Consider the following 15,890-nt stretch of genomic DNA (forward strand, 5'->3'; position numbering starts at 1 on the left):
AAGAGGCCAATGGGGTCCTGGGGGGCATCCAGCAGAGTGTGTCCAGCAGAGCCAGGGAGGTTCTCCTGCCCCTCTACTCTGCCCTGGGGAGACCTCATCTTGAGCACTGCCTTCAGCTTGAGGCTCCCCAGTTGCAGAGGGACAGGAACTGCTGGAGAAGGTCCAGTGGAGGGCTATGATGAGGGGACTGCAGCACTGCCTGGTGAGGAGAGGCTGAGGGACCTGGGGCTGAGTCTGGAAAAGACTGAGAGGAGATTGGATCAATGTCTGTAACTGTCTGAGGCTGGGGGTCAGGAGGGGGGGACAGGCTCTGGGGTCAGGAGGGGGGGACAGGCTCTGGGGCTAGGCCAAGCAGCAGTGGATGGAAGCTGCAGCACAGGAGGTTCCAGCTCAGCACAAGGAGAACTTCTTGCCTGTGAGGGTCCCAGAGCCTGGCACAGGCTGCCCAGAGAGGTTGTGGAGTCTCCTGTGGAGCCTTCCCAGGCCTGTCTGGATGTGTTCTGTGTGCCCTGAGCTAGCCTGGATGGTGCTGCTCTGGCAGGGGTTGGGCAGGATGAGCTCTTTGGGTCCTTTCCAACCCCTCACCTCTGAGAGCTGTGATCTGTGAGTTTAGTGAAGGTGAATCTCTGCTCTGAGAGGTGTCCCTGCCAAGGGCAGAGGGTTGGGCACAGGCAGTCTGGAAGGCTGCTTCTGAACCAGGCTGGAAAAGGACCTCACAGAGCAGAGGCAGCTGCTGGAGAGGTCTCGGCACTCCCTCGCAGCAGCCACTGAACCGCGGTGCCGCCAGTCTGCAGCGCTTCGAGACTTCGTCCTTTCTCCCCCGGGAGCTCTGCTCACCGAACGATGGTGGCGGCTCCGTGCTCAGGCCCAGGGGCGCCAAGCCCCGGGAGGGCTCCAGCCGATGCCGCTCCTGCAGCGGGCAGGGTTCTGCCCAAAGGGGAGCTGCCGTCACAGGGCAACTTATCGCCGGCTGCCCCCACCCCGGCCCGCAGGGACCCTGCCCTCCCTCAGGGACCCTGCCCTCCCTCAGGGACCCTGCCCTCCCTCAGAGACCCTGCCCTCCCCCACGGACCCTGCCCTCCCCCACGGACCCTGCCCGCCCCCACGGACCCTGCCCGCCCCCACGGACCCTGCCCGCCCCCACGGACCCTGCCCTCCCCCACGGACCCTGCCCGCCCCCACGGACCCTACCCTCTCCCACGGACCCTGCCCTCCCCCGGCCGCCACCACCCCGAGCGCCGCTCCCGCAGCCTGCGGAGCGCACGTCGCGTGAGGGGAGCCGCAGCCACGCGCGCGGCGCCCCGACCAATCATAGCAGCGCTCCCGGATGACGTCTGAAGAAAGCCCTCCCCCCCCTCCGCTCGACCAATGGGCAGGCGCCGCCGGGAGATGCCCGTGCGGAACCGCCAATCCGATGCCTTCGGCCCTGCAAGGGGGCGTGACCGGCCCAGGAGGGCCCGCCCAGTCCCGCCGCAGCGCCTGCGTTGCACCTCCCCCTGGCGGCCGCGGGTGGTAGCGGCGCTGCGGCGGTGCGGGCAGGCGGCGGCGGCAAGATGGCGGGGAGGGTAAGTGCGGGGGGTACGGGGAGGGTAAGTGCGGGGGGTGCGGGGAGGGTAAGTGCGGGGGGTACGGGGAGGGTAAGTGCGGGGGGGAACGGGGAGGGTAAGTGCGGGGGGTACGGGGAGGGTAAGTGCCGGGGGGGAACGGAGAGGGTCAGTGCGGGGGGTACGGGGAGGGTCAGTGCGGGGGGGAACGGGGAGGGTCAGTGCGGGGGGGTACGGGGAGGGTCAGTGCGGGGGGAGCGGGGATGGACCCTGCCGGTCCCCCCCTCCTCCGCTCAGCCACCTCCGCTTCTGCTCCTCGCCGCTTGCCGGGGCGGCTCGGGCGCTTCTCGGTGTGGTCGCTCAGCCCTGGGCGGTTGCGGGGGTCCCCGGAGGGCGCTGCGGGGCTGCGGTGCCCCCGGCAGCGGTGAGGGTGCCCTGGGGCCGCGGTGAGCTCTGCCTTCGCGGGGCAGGCCTGGGGGGTCCCCGGGTGCTGCCAGGCTGAGCTGGCTCCTTGCCGATGTGGCATGTGGCACAGACTGGGGGTGCCCCCGGAGCGGCCCGCGGTGCCCTGCCCCAGGGGGGGTGAGGCAGGACTGTAGGGGCCCCCAGGGAGAGCTCTGTGGGGCTCCAGTGCCCCCCGGTGCTGCTGTCAGGGTTTAATGCCCCCTGGGGGTGCTGCCAGGGCTGCCAGGGCCCGTGGGGAGCTGGGCAGGACCCTGGGGGGCTGTGGGGCAGGACCCTGGGGGGCTGTGGGGCAGGCTCCTGCAGGGGGCTGTGGGGCAGGACCCTGGGGGGCTGTGGGGCAGGCTCCTGCAGGGGGCTGTGGGGCAGGCTCCTGCAGGGGGCTGTGGGGCAGGACCCTGGGGGGCTGTGGGGCAGGCTCCTGCAGGGGGCTGTGGGGCAGGGGTGGCCTCTTGGTGCTGTGGGGCTCCCTGAGGGGCTCCCCGAGGCTGGGGTGACCTCTGTCACTGTGGGGGGCGAGGCAGCACCTAAGGGTGCTGGGGGCGTGGGGCAGGTTTTAAGGCTCTTTGAGACCCTAGAGACTGCCCTGTGGGTGCCAGCGCCTGGCCGTGCAGTGAGCCCAGGCTGGATGTGAGAGCACTGTGAGGGCCGTGCAGTGGGTCCAGACTGTGCAGTGTCAGAGCACTGTGAGGGCTGTGCAGTGAGCCCAGGCTGGGTGTCAGAGCACTGTGAGGGCCGTGCAGTGTCAGAGCACTGTGAGGGCTGTGCAGTGAGCCCAGGCTGGGTGTGAGAGCACTGTGAGGGCTGTGCAGTGAGCCCAGGCTGTGGAGTGCCAGAGCACTGTGAGGGCTGTGCAGTGTCAGAGCACTGTGAGGGCTGTGCAGTGGGTCCAGGCTGGGTGTGAGAGCACTGTGAGGGCTGTGCAGTGGGTCCAGGCTGTGCAGTGTCAGAGCACTGTGAGGGCTGTGCAGTGGGTCCAGGCTGGGTGTGAGAGCACTGTGAGGGCTGTGCAGTGGGTCCAGGCTGTGCAGTGTCAGAGCACTGTGAGGGCTGTGCAGTGAGCCCAGGCTGGGTGTCAGAGCACTGTGAGGGCTGTGCAGTGTCAGAGCACTGTGAGGGCCGTGCAGTGTGAGAGCACTGTGAGGGCTGTGCAGTGGGTCCAGGCTGTGCAGTGTCAGAGCACTGTGAGGGCTGTGCAGTGGGTCCAGGCTGTGCAGTGTCAGAGCACTGTGAGGGCCGTGCAGTGTCAGAGCACTGTGAGGGCTGTGCAGTGGGTCCAGGCTGGGTGTGAGAGCACTGTGAGGGCTGTGCAGTGTCAGAGCACTGTGAGGGCTGTGCAGTGGTTTCATTCCCTGTTTATGTAACGACTTAAACCAAAGCCTCTTGGCGATCGTTTGGAGGACAGCAGCGAGGGGCCAGGAGGCCCTTGGGCACGGGAAGGAGCAGGTTTGGTTGCCAGGTCGCTTGCTGCAGTGCCCTGTGTGTCCCCTCTGCCTTCAGGTGCCCACCTCAAGTGCTGCAGGATGCAGCTGAGGTTGCAGGCGCTCCCTGGTGCTCTGCTGCCCGGCAGCTTGTGCAGGTCACGTTGTTCTGCCTGCCTCGGGCTGAAAGCTTCCACCCTGGCCAAGTAATGCAGCAAGGCAGATCCTGGGGACGAGGTTTTGCTGCCAGTGCTTTGGTGTGCTGTGCTTTGGTCTGGCGGTGCAGTGCTGTGGTGCAGAGCCCCGGAGGCTGCAGCAGTGGTGGGGAGCTGGGGCTGGGGGGCAGCTGTGCTGCGGCACAGGTGAGAGCATGCACTGAGTGCCCGCTCCAGAGCCCTGCTGATGAGAGAAGGATTGCACCTTCCATGGTCGCTCGTTCAGAGCTTTCCTTCTGCCCCGGACACTTTCTTCCAGGCACCTTTTCCCCCTTCCCTTCCCCCTTTGCTGCCAGCCCGGGAGGAAGCTCTGTTCTGGCTGTGGTTTTCCGTCTCTCTGCTGCCAGGGACAGCAGCCCAATGCCTTCCCCAGCGGGAGGATCAGTTTAGCCGCAGTGGATGCTGTTCTGAGACTCCTTGTAGCCTAAATCCGCCTCAGTGGTCTTGCCTTGCCCCCTCCGCCCTTGCTGCCCCAGTGCGGAGCGGACAGGGAAGCCTCTCGGTGTAGCCTGAGCCAGCTCGCAGCTGCCCTGCGCGCTGGAAGGTGTCAGGGAGCGCCCCGAGTGCGGCAGGAGGTGGCTGAGGATGTGGGGAGCAAGGAGAGGACTCAGCTCCGACTCCTGCCTGCTGCTCTGAGCCTTTGCGTGACCAGCCTGGGGCAGGCGGAGGAGAGGGAGGATTTAGGGGGGCGGAGGGGCGGCCGGAGCTCGGCTGCCTTGTGACAGGGCAGCTCGAGTGGGTGATGCCTGCCTTGGGGTCCCAGGCAGCTTCTCCCTCCTGCCTGCGTGTCCTGCGGGCAGCGGCGGGTCCGGGCGGGCAGCGGCGGGTCCGGGGGGGCAGCCCGGGTCGGGGGGGGCAGCGGCGGGTCCGGGCGGGCAGCACGGGTCGGGGCGGGCAGCAGCGGGTCCGGGCGGGCAGCACGGGTCGGGGCGGGCAGCAGCGGGTCGGGGCGGGCAGCAGCGGGTCCGGGCGGGCAGCGGGCTCGGTGCCGTGGGGGGAGCTGCCGGGCGCAGCGCTGGGGGCCATGTTCTGCGCCGGTCCCGCAGCCCGTGGGCTGCTCGGATGCTGATTAAAGCCGAGCTGCCTGCTCCTGCCGCCCCCGCGTGGGATGCCGGCGGCTCCGGGGGGAGGGGTCGGGGTGGGCAGGCAGCAGCCCCCGTGTCGGCCGTGACCCGCAGGGGAGCGGTGTGTGTCGGTGCGGCAGGTGCGGTGCTGGCGCTGCTGCCGCCGCCGCCTCCGCCCGCGGGGCGCCGAGGGAAGGCTGCAGGCACTGCTGCTGCCGCGGGGCTGGCTCTGCGTGGGCTGTGGGGGACTGGTCCCACGTGGGGCCAATGTGAGTGGGTTTGTGTGGGACTGGTCTCATGTGGGGCCCATATGATTGGGTCTGCGTCAGACTGGTCCTGCCTGGGGCTGGTGTGAGTGGGTCTGTGTGAGACTGGTCCTGCGTGGGGTCGGTATGAGTGGGTTTGCGTGGGACTGGTCCCACGTGGGAGCCGGTGTGAGTGGGTCTGTGTGAGACTCGGTCCCATTTGGGGCCAATGTGAGTGGGGATGGTATGCATGGGTCCACGTGGGACTGGTGTGAGTGGGGATGCTATGCGTGGGTCCACGTGGGACTGGTGTGAATGGGGATGGTATGCATAGGTCCACGTGGGACTGGTGTGAGTGGGGATGCTATGCGTGGGTCCGCGTGGGACTGGTGTGAATGGGGATGCTATGCGTGGGTCCACGTGGACTGGTGTGAATGGGGATGCTATGCGTGGGTCCGCGTGGGACTGGTGTGAGTGGGGATGCTAGGCGTGGGTCCGCGTGGGACTGGTGTGAGTGGGGATGCTATGCGTGGGTCCGCGTGGGACTGGTGTGAGTGGGGATGCTATGCGTGGGTCCACGTGGGACTGGTGTGAGTGGGGATGCTATGCGTGGGTCCACGTGGGACTGTCGTGAGTGGGCGCGTGTGGGGCCAGTCGTGCTGCTCCCGTGGGTTTGGCGGTGCAGCAGGGCAGAGGTCTCCCGGGGGCAGAGGCAAAGCCTGCAGGCTGCAGTGCGCTGGGCAGGTGCTGCCCCAGCCTGGCTCCCTGCTGCTCTGGGCTCGGCTCATCGCTCCGCTCCCTGCGCTGCTTCCTCAGGGGCAGGGCAGGGACAGTGCTTAGCAGAGACGGAGCTGAGGAGGGACAGCTGAGAGGGGTCAGGAGCTGTGGCAGCTTCTGCTCTGCGTTGCTCTGTCCCCGCAGGGTGGTCACTGGGCACGCAGAGCACTGAGTCTTGCCAGCCTCTGCTGCAGAGGGGGAAGGGTGCAGAGCTGCCCCTGCCCACCCGTGGTCACGGATCCCTTGTACCAAGAGCAGACCTGCTGCTCTCTGTGGCTAACTGGCTTGGGCCTCGTTAGGGATTGGCTGTCAGAGGGCTGTAGAGCTGCCCGGTGAGCTCTGCCCTGTTCCAGCTGATGGCCGAGTGTGGTCTGCCTGCGAGCTGCCTCCAAAGCGAACCAAAAGGCTGCCAGGAGACACCAAAGGAAACAGGAACTCGCCAACAGGAGCAGCATCAGCAGCCCTGACGATGTAAAACTGTTGCAACATCTGCTCCTAATGAGTGGACTTCACTCATTAACAGATCATTATGCTACTGAGACACCTCCCCCTTGAGCCCCTTGCCTGCAGGACCCCCCCTCAGAGCATGCACTGCTAATGTGGGTGTAGATGTTGTGGCTGTAGTTGGAGACCAAGAAGCAGGCCAGAGGTAGAGCAGTAGATATGCACAGGGAGGAGGGCAGCTTGAGGTTGGACATCAGAAGAAGCTTCTTCATTGAAAGGTTCTCAAAGCCTGGCAGAGGCTGCCCAGGGAGGTGGCTGAATGCCCACCCCTGGAGGTGTTTCAGAGAGGCAGAGATGTGGTGCTGAGGGCTGTGGGTTAGCCCCAGCCTTGGCAGGGTTGGGGAATCATAGAATCACAGAATCAACCAGGTTGGAAGAGAGCTCCAAGCTCAGCCAGTCCAACCTATCCCCCAGCCCTATGCAGTCAACCAGACCATGGCACTAAGTGCCTCAGCCAGGCTTTGCTTGAACACCTCCAGGGACAGTGCCTCCACCACCTCCCTGGGCAGCCCATTCCAGGGCCAATCACTCTCTCTGTGAAGAACTTCCTCCTAACATCCAGCCTAGACCTGCCCTGGCACAGCTTGAGACTGTGTCCCCTTGTTCTGTTGCTGGTTGCCTGGGAGAAGAGACCAGCCCCACCTGGCTACAGCCTCCCTTCAGGTAGTTGTAGACAGCAATGAGCTCTGCCCTGAGCCTCCTCTTCTCCAGGCTGCACACCCCCAGCTGCCTCAGCCTCTCCTCATAGGGTTTGTGTTCCAGGCCCCTCACCAGCTTTGTTGCCCTTCTCTCAACACCTTCCAGCACCTCAACATCTCTCCTGAATTGAGGAGCCCAGAACTGGACACAGCACTCCAGGAGTGGCCTGAGCAGTGCTGAGCACAGGGGCAGAAGAACCTCCCTTGTCCTGCTGCCCACACTGCTCCTGATGCAGGCCAGGATGCCATTGGCTCTCTTGGCCACCTGGGCACACTGCTGCCTTCTCTGCAGCTACTCTCTGTCAGTACCCCCAGGTCTCTTTCCTCCTGGCTGCTCTCAGCCACTCTGTCCCCAGCCTGTAGTGCTGCTTGGGGTTGTTGTGGCCAAAGTGCAGAACCCTGCCCTTGGCCTTCTTCAATCTCATCCCATTGGCCTCTGCCCACCCATCCAGCCTGTCCAGGTCCCTCTGCAGGGCTCTGCTGCCTTCCAGCAGATCAACACCTGCTCCTAGCATGGTGTCATCTGCAAACTTACTGATGCTGGACTCAATCCTGACTCGAGGGTCTCAAAGGGCTTTTCCAACCCAGACAAGCCTGGGGCTCTGTGCCAGTTTGTGTGGCACACTGCAGTCAGGTTGAGCCATGGAGGTCCCAGCTGGCTGCCTGCCTGGGCACAAACAGCTGCACTCTGTGTCCTTGGGTCTTTGCACAGCAGGTGACAGCACCAAGCTGTTGTCCAGAGCGAGCTGTGTTTCTGCTTGTGTCTGTTCCAGGCTGCAGAGCTGGGCAGAGCACTGGAGTGGGAGCTGAAGCAGGGCTGTGTGGCTGCAGCATTAGCCTGGGAGCTGGCAGGAGCTCTGCTTCCTTCAGAGATACTCTCAGGTGCTGGGTGGTGTCCCAGTGCTGTGGATCACAGAATCAGCCAGGTTGGCAGAGAGCTCCAACCTAGCACCCAGCCCTGCCCAGTCACCCAGAGCATGGCACTGAGTGCCCCAGCCAGGCTTTGATCCAACACCTCCAGCCACGGGCACTGCACCACCTCCCTGGGCAGCCCATTCCTGTGCCAGTCACTCTCTGTGAAGGATGTTGGTGGTGGTCCTGGCAGAGAGGCTGGAGAGAGCTTCAGGGAGTGTTCCAGTTGCTGTGTAGCAGAATCCCAGAGTGCCAGGTTGGAAGGGACCCCAAGGACCCTCTGGGCCAGGCTTTCCAGGTGCTGGTGGAGCTGGCAGGAGCTGGCCCAGCAGCCTGCCAGGCTGAGTCTGAAAGCTGCCCAGTGGAGGGCACCCTGGGAGGTGATGCCAGTGCCTGTGCTCACAGGGAACCATTTCCTTCTGCAGTCCAAAGGGAATGTCCCCAGCAGGGACTTGTCCCCATCAGCCCCATCTTCTCCGGGGCACCCCCTGCCAAAGGGAGTCTCCATCCTCCTGGTAGCCTCCCTTCCTGTCCTGCTCCGTGGCTCTCTCAGCCTCTCCTGCCAGGGCAGGGCTGCCAGGCCTGTGGGCACTCTGGAGCAGGCTGTGGTGGGCAGCAGCAGTGGCTGCTCTGTGTGGCACAGACAGTGTCCTGCAGCTGCTGCCTGGGGCTCAGTGGCAGTGGCACTGCTGTTGGCTCGGTGACAGGAGGCACTCACCTGCTTGCTTCTCAGCAGGGACTCCCATCGGGGCTGGAGATGGGTTTGGTGCCAGCCAGGCCCTAGCAGTTTTCCCTGGCACAGTGGTGCTGTGCCTGCTCCAGCAGGGGCTGGCTGCTCAGAGCCTCTGGGGCTGCCAGGCTGCTCCCCACAGTGTCCCCTGGTGCCGGTGGCATCGCTGCTGTGCCTCTGCTCTGCTCCTAGCAGCCCGGCCCAGGGCAGGGTTGGGTTGCAGTGGCAGACTCTGCGCTGGGGAGGGCTGCGTTCTGTGTCTGGTTGGAGCTGTCCAGGCTGAGTCGTGCTGCCAGCTGGAGCCAGCCTGCAGGGCTGCGGTGCCAGGCAGCCGAAGTGCCTGTGAGTCAGCCTGGCTCTTCCTGGCGCTGTGGGGCTGGTCCTGCTGGCAGCACTCAGCTTCTTGGGTGCTCGCTGATGAAGAGGCAGATCTTCAGCAGTCTTGCAAGGGAATGGGGGAAAGCTAAAGCTGAATCCCTGCTCTGGGGTCTCTGAAGGGCACTGAGCTGCTGAGGGCACTGCAGCAGCTCTGAGGAGAGGCTGAGAGAGCTGGCACTGGTGAGCCTGGAGAGAGGAGGCTGAGGGGGATCTGGTCAGTGCTTAAAGGGCAACTACTGATAGGACAGGAGGCATGAAGCTGTGGCAGGGGGGGGTTAGGTTGGGTATTGGGAAGCAGTTGCTGATGGAAGGGTGAGTAGGCACTGGGGTGGGCTGCCCAGAGAGGTGGTGGAGTCCCCATCCCTGGCTCGGCCGTGGCACTCGTGGCATGGCTTAGCTGCTGTGGGGGTGCTGGGCATAGGCTGCCCTGGGTCACCTCAGAGCTCCTTCCCAGCCTCAGTGGTTCTGTGAGATATCCACGGGGTGGGTGTCAGGAGGATGGGGCCAGACTCTTCCCTGTGGTCCCTAGTGCAGGACAAGAGGCAGTGAGCATAAACTGACCCTGAGCAGGGAGTTCTGCACTCTGAGGCTGGCAGAGCTCTGGAGCAGGCTGCCCACAGAGCTGGAGGAGTCTCTGCCTCCTGCTTGGACATGCTGCTGTGTGACCTGCCCTGGGGGACCCTGCTCTGGCAGGGCTTGGACTGGATGACCTTCAGAGATCTCTAAGCCCCAAAGCTCTGCAACTCTGCAGCTGTCTGAGGCCACCACGGGCAGGCTGCATCCTTGCTACAGCACTGCTGTGTTAGAGACCCACAGGAGCTCCAGAGCTGCCTCCACGTGGTGCAGCCAGAGAATCAGAATGGTTTGAGTTGGAAGGGACCTTCGAAGCTCATCCAGTGCCACCCTGCACCAGCAGGGACCTCCCCACCCAGGGCAGGCTGCTCACAGCCCCACACAGCCTCCCCTGCACTGCTGCCAGCCATGGGCAGCTCCCAGCTCTCTGGGCAGCCTGGCACAGGCTCTCCCCACCCTCACTGCCAAACATTTCTCCCTTCTCTCCACTCTCAAGCTCCTCTCTCACCTTCCAACCATCCCCCCTTGGCCTGGCCCAACATCTCCTGCTCACAGCTCTGTCCCCAGCTCTCTGCTGGGCCCTTCCAGCACTCCAAGGCCACCAGAAGGTCTCCCTGCAGCCTTCTCTCCTCCAGCCTGCCCAAGCCCAACTCTCCCAGCCTGGCCTCACAGCAGAGCCCTTCCAGCCCTGCCAGCACTGCTGTGGTCTCTTCTGGCCCTGCTGCAGCAGCTCCCTGCCTGTGCTGGGGCCTCCAGAGCTGCCCAGCACTGCAGGGAGGTCTCAGCAGAGCAGTGCTTCCTGTACCTCTCAGGATGCCATCTCGAATCAGGGCAGCTCTCTGGCAGAGATCAGAGCTTTGTGCCTCACCTCCATGTTGCCCATCTCCAAAAGCTGTTTTGGCTTCTAGGAACTGGCAGGTTGTGCTGGAGGATGTGAACAGCAAAGTCCACCCAAGGGCACAGATACCACAGCTAACAGAACAGCTTCCAGTGCACTCTGCTGCTGCCCTGGGCCTGAGCCAGCTGCTCAGAGCTGTGCTTGTTGGCTCAAGGCTGAACTGGTCCTTTTCAGGTGCTGTGTGGCCCTGCTTTGCCCAGCCCTGTCTCCATGTCAGATACTTGGAGGGGAACAGCAAATGTTTGCAGCACAAGAAGCCTGAAAGGGCTCCTGCAGTCCCCTGGGCTGCAGTAAAGCTGTGACCTCCTGTGCACAAGCTGCAGCCATCCATGGCCTGGAGCTGTGTCACAGACACACTTGCAGGGTCTTGTGTGTTAAACACAAACCACTTGGAGCTGGCTGCTCTCTGGGGCATTACTCAGGGTCCTGGGGAAGCTTTGTGCCAGGTGCAGCCCTTTGGCTGCAGAGGAGGCTCCAGGGAGACCTCAGAGCAGCCTTCCAGTAGCTGAAGGGGCTGCAGGAGAGCTGGGGAGGGACTTGGGACAGGGGCTGGGAGTGCCAGGAGGAGGGAGAATGGCTGTGAGCTGGGAGAGGGAGAGTGGAAATGGGGAAGAGATTGTTGAGAGTGAGGGTGGGGAGAGGGTGGCATAGGTTGAGGGTGGTGAGAGCCTGGCACAGGTTTGCCAGGGATGTTGTGGAGCACAGAAGCACCCAATGTGATCAAAGATCAAAGATCACATTGGGTGCTTCTGTGCTCCACAACCTCCCTGCAGGTGCTCAGGACCAGGCTGGATGAGTCCTTGAGCAGCCTGTACTGGTGAGAGCTGTCCCTGCCCGTGGCAGGAGGTTGGAACTGGATGCTCTTGAAGGTCACAGAGTGCCAGGGGCTGGGAGGCACCTCCAGAGCTCATCCAGCCCAAGCCCTGCAGAGCAGCACCACCTGGGGCAGGGCACACAGGAGCACAGCCAGGAGGGGTTGGGATATCTCCAGAGGGAGACTGCACAGCCCCCCTGGGCAGCCTGTACCAGGCTCTGGCACCCTCACAGGGAACAAACTTCCCCTCGTGTGCCCATGGCACTTCCTGTGCCTCAGCTGCCAGCACTGCCCCTGTGCTGCCAGTGGGCATCAGTGGGCAGAGCCTGGCTGCAGCCTCTGCCCTCAGCTGCACATCTTCAGCAGCAGTGCTGAGGTCACCTCTCAGCTGCTCTCTCCCAGCCCCAGCCCCTCAGGCTCTCCTCTCCAGAGCTGTTCCCTTCCCCTCAGCATCTCTGTGGCTCTGTGCTGGGCTCTCTCCAGCACTTCTGTGTCCCTCTTGAGCTGGGCCCAGCACTGGACACAGGACTCCAGATGTGGCCTCAGCAGGGCAGAGCAGAGAGGCAGGAGAACCTCTCTGCCCTACTCACCACAGCCCTTCTGACCCAGCCCAGGGTGGCACTGCCCCTCCTGCCCCCCAGAGCTCACTGCTGCCTCATGCCCACCCTCCTATCCACCAGGACCCTCAGGTCCTTCTCCCCTTTGCTGCCTTCCATCAGCTCAGTCCCAGCCTGTCCTGCTCCCTGGGGTGGTTCTTCCCCAGGTGCCAGACTCTGCCCTCAGCCTTGTTGCCTTTCATTCAGTTTCTCCCTGCCCACCCTCAGCCTGTCCCAGTCTGGCTGAATGCCAGCACAGCCTCCTCTGGCAGCCACTGCACCCAGCTCGGTGCCAGCTGCAGACTTGCTGGCAGTGCCCTCAGCCTGGGCACTGAATACCTTGAGCAGAACTGCCCCCAGCACTTCCCACCCAGCCCTTTCAGTGGCTCTGTGGTTCTGCAGGGCCCATGGCAGCCTCTCAGCCTGTCCCTGGGCAGCTTCCCCATCCGAGGGGGGGTTAGCCCTGTGGCTGCTGGCTGCCATTCCTACCCAGCTGAACCCCCCCTGAGTGTCCTCCCTCCCAGCTGCTGTGTCACAGCAGCCCAGGCTCTCCTCCTGGGCCTGCCTGGGTGATGCTTCATTCTCCTAAGCATTAAGAGGTTTAGATGAAGCAGAACAAGGAGCAGGTCCCTGTAATTAAATCGTTGCTCAGCTTGGCTCAGAGGAGTGTGAGGCAACACCCAGTGCAGAGCTGGATGTGTTAATTACAGATGCAGGCAGTCTGGCTCCTTGCTCACTGATTAGGGGTGGAGTGGATGCTGGTGCTGAGCTGTGAGGAAACAGCTCCCTGGTTCTGGGGCCCAGCAGCACAGGACCAGGGAGGGGATTCTGCTCCTCTGCTCTGCTCTGCTCAGCCCTCACCTGCAGCACTGCCTCCAGCTCTGGGCCCTCCAGCACAAGAAGGACCTGAAGCTGCTGGAGAAGGTTCAAAGGGAGCCACCAAGATGCTCAGAAGGCTGCAGAACCTCCTCTGCTGTGGGGACAGGCTGGGAGAGTTGGAGCAGTTGAGGCTAGAGAAGGGAAGGCTCCAGGGAGAGCTTAGAGCAACCTTCCAGTGCCTGAAGGGGCTGCAGGAGAGCTGGGGAGGGACTTGTGAGAAGGGCTGGGAGTGCCAAGAGGAGGGACAGTGGCTCTGAGCTGGGAGAGGGGAGAGGGAGAGTGGAGATGAAGAGGATGGTGAGAGCCTGGCACAGGTTGAGGGTGGTGAGAGCCTGGCCCAGGTTTGCCAGGGAGGTTGTGGAGCACAGAAGCACCCAATGTGATCAAAGATCACATTGGGTGCTTCTGTGCTCCACAACCTCCCTGGAGGTGTTCAGGACCAGGCTGGATGAGTCCTTGAGCAGCCTGTGCTGGTGGGAGGGAGTTCTGTGATGCCTGAGCTGCTGTGGACAGTCACATCCCTGAGCACAGCAACCTGTTAATGACCTCAGAGCTGCTCTCTGGTGCTGGCAGCTTGTACAAGTCCTCCTGTGGTGTCTTTGTTCCTTCTGCTCTTTTTAGGTCAGGCAACACCTCCCTGTCCTGGAGCTGTAAATCATCTCTGCTGTGACTGCAGAGCCATGGAATGGGCAGAGTCAGATTCCCACAGCCACCTCCACCTGAGCTGTGCTGGAGCAGACTCTGCTGGGGCTACAGAGCTCCTTTGGCTGTAAACTGTGCAAGCAAAGGGTGTAAACAGCTGGCACCACCCTCAGAATCAATACCCTCTGCTTGCTAAGGCTGGCACTTCCCTCCCCAGGGAGAGAGGGGAGGGTCTGTGGCACTGCCCAGCCCTGTGAGGGAGCACAGCCTGCACTGGGGTGAAGGAAGTGGAGATGTGGGAAGTGTCTGCTGTGTGTGGAGTTGGCTCTGCACTGCTGACCCCCACTGCCAGCTGGGCCTGACCTCCTCTGCTGCGGGGGAGGATTCTGTTATCAGTGGAGAAGGAGGAAGTTGCTGATGGTGCCAGCAGGGAACCACCTGGGGGAGAGTGAGTCAGGAGGAGCTGATCAGCAGCTCCTGCAGCCTGCCCTGGGAGTCCAGGCTGGGGATGAAGAGCTGGGGAGCAGCCCTGTGGAGAGTGACTTGGGGAGTGCTGGTAGGTGAGAAGCTGGACATGAACTGGCACTGGGCACTGCCAGCCCAGCCCCAGCCCTGTCCTGGGCTGAGCCCCAGCAGGGGCAGGGAGGGGATTCTGCACCTCTGTGCTCTGCTGAGACCTCCCTGCAGTGCTGGGCAGCTCTGGAGGCCCCAGCACAGGCAGGGAGCTGCTGCAGCAGGGCCAGAGGAGGCCACAGCAGTGCTGGCAGGGCTGGCAGGGCTCTGCTGTGAGGCCAGGCTGGGAGAGTTGGGCTTGGGCAGGCTGGAGGAGAGAAGGCTGCAGGGAGACCTTGTGGTGGCCTTGGAGTGCTTGAAGGGCCCAGCAGAGAGCTGGGGACAGAGCTGTGAGCAGGAGCTGCTGGGCCAGGCCAAGGGGGGATGGTTGGAAGGTGAGAGAGGAGCTTGAGAGTGGAGAGAAGGGAGAAATGTTTGGCAGTGAGGGTGGGGAGAGCCTGTGCCAGGCTGCCCAGAGAGCTGGGAGCTGCCCATGGCTGGCAGCAGTGCAGGGCAGGCTGTGTGGGGCTGTGAGCAGCCTGCTCTGGGTGGGAGGTCCCTGCTGGCTGCAGGGGGTTGGAAGGGATGACCTTTAAATGTCCCTTCCCACCCAACCCATTCCATGGTTCTATCTTGACTCTCCCTCTCCTGCTTTCAGCTGTGGCCTCTGCCCTGGGCAGCAGCTGCTGCGTGGGCACTGCTGCTGCTCTCCTCGGTGCCTCCTGCACTGCCTGAGCTGGCAGCAGCAGCAGCCTGGCACTGCTGAGTGTCAGCTTCGGGTGCGTGGGAAGGAGGCTGCCATCTCCTCTGTCCTCCTCCACTGAACTCTCTGTCCTGAGGCTGCCTTGGTGTTGGCTTGCTCTGAGCTCTGCCTGGCACTTGGATATGAGTTCTGAGCTTTCAGCTCCCCTGAGGTGTTCCTCTCCCAGCAGGGCAAGAGCATTGCTGCTCCTGAGCAGCCCCTCGGGAGGAGGAGAGGAGCTGGCAGCAAAGTCAGCTTGGGGTCAGATGTTGCTGATGGAAAGGCCAGTCCTGAGCAGCCAGGCAGGGCTGCCTGTCCTGGGCACAGGGCACTCGACCTGCTGGGCACAGCAGGGCCCCTGAGCCCCTGCAGGGCTGCAGAGCAGAGCTGCCTGGCCAGGCCTGCTGCCCGCTGAGCCCTCTGGAGGTCTTTGCTCTCTTCTTGCAGCTGCAGAGCTCTGCAAGCTTTGTTCTTTGCTTCTGAGATGTCCAGAAAAGCCTTTGCAGCCTGGGAGCTTACAGCAGCTGGGGCATCATTGTGCCTGAGCCTGGGCCTGCTGCAGCCATCATCATCATCATCATCATCTTCCTCTCCTAACCATCCCTGCAGGCTGCCCGGGAAGGAGCTCTGGAGGTGTCTTTGCTGTCCCCACTGCAGCCGTGGCAGGTTGGGACCCACTCTGAAGTGCCCTGCTGACTGGTGCCAGTTTCTTCTGTTTGGCAGAGCAGAGCTGTCTGTTCTCCCCAGCGTTCAGCTCAGTGGTCTGTGGTGCCTGCAGAGGAAGGCAGTCATCCTCCTCCTCCTCAGGCTTTCCTGTGCTGGGGGAGCTCGCTGTGGCTCCAGGCTGCTACTGACTCAGCCCTGCTGCTGCTGGTGGCTGTCAGCTGCGTGCAGCAGCAGGGTCCTTGTGCTTGCAGTTCTGACCTTCAGGCTCTGCTCTCCCTTGGTCTGGTGGAGCTTTGGGCCCAGGCTGTGCTGGGCTCTGCTCGGTGCTGCTCTGTGCAGGTCCAGAGGAGGGCGAGGAAGCTGCTGAGGGGCTTGGAGAGCAGGCGTGGTAGGGAGAGGCCGAGGGAGCTGGGGGGGTTAGCCTGGGGAAGAGGAGGCTGAGAGAGCTCCTCTGGCTCTGCAGCTCCCCGAGGGGAGGCTGGGGTGAGGCTGGAGTTGGCCTCTTCTCCCGAGTGACTGATGACAGAGTCAGGGGAAGTGGCCTCAAGGTCACTGGGGGGGGATTAGGTTGGAGATTA

General features: G+C 63.4%; 1 protein-coding gene across 3 annotated transcripts in view; it reads left to right on the forward strand.

The window, feature by feature from the left end:
• Nucleotides 1-1,476: 1,476 nt before the first annotated feature.
• The window catches only part of NSF (N-ethylmaleimide sensitive factor, vesicle fusing ATPase), an 85,746-nt gene continuing 71,332 nt past the window's right edge, over nucleotides 1,477-15,890 (forward strand). For 2 of the 3 annotated variants that reach the window (XM_064174566.1, XM_064174567.1), the window contains exon 1: nucleotides 13,846-13,908. In XM_064174566.1, coding sequence (XP_064030636.1) covers nucleotides 13,861-13,908 — 48 coding nt within the window. In that variant the 5' untranslated portion in view covers nucleotides 13,846-13,860. Of the gene's footprint in view, nucleotides 1,566-13,845; nucleotides 13,909-15,890 lie in introns of those variants that run through there. The other variant, XM_064174568.1, reaches the window with a different exon arrangement.

The sequence above is a fragment of the Pogoniulus pusillus genome, chromosome 40 (genome assembly GCF_015220805.1).
Source record: "Pogoniulus pusillus isolate bPogPus1 chromosome 40, bPogPus1.pri, whole genome shotgun sequence".
Classification (NCBI taxonomy): Eukaryota; Metazoa; Chordata; class Aves; order Piciformes; family Lybiidae; genus Pogoniulus; species Pogoniulus pusillus.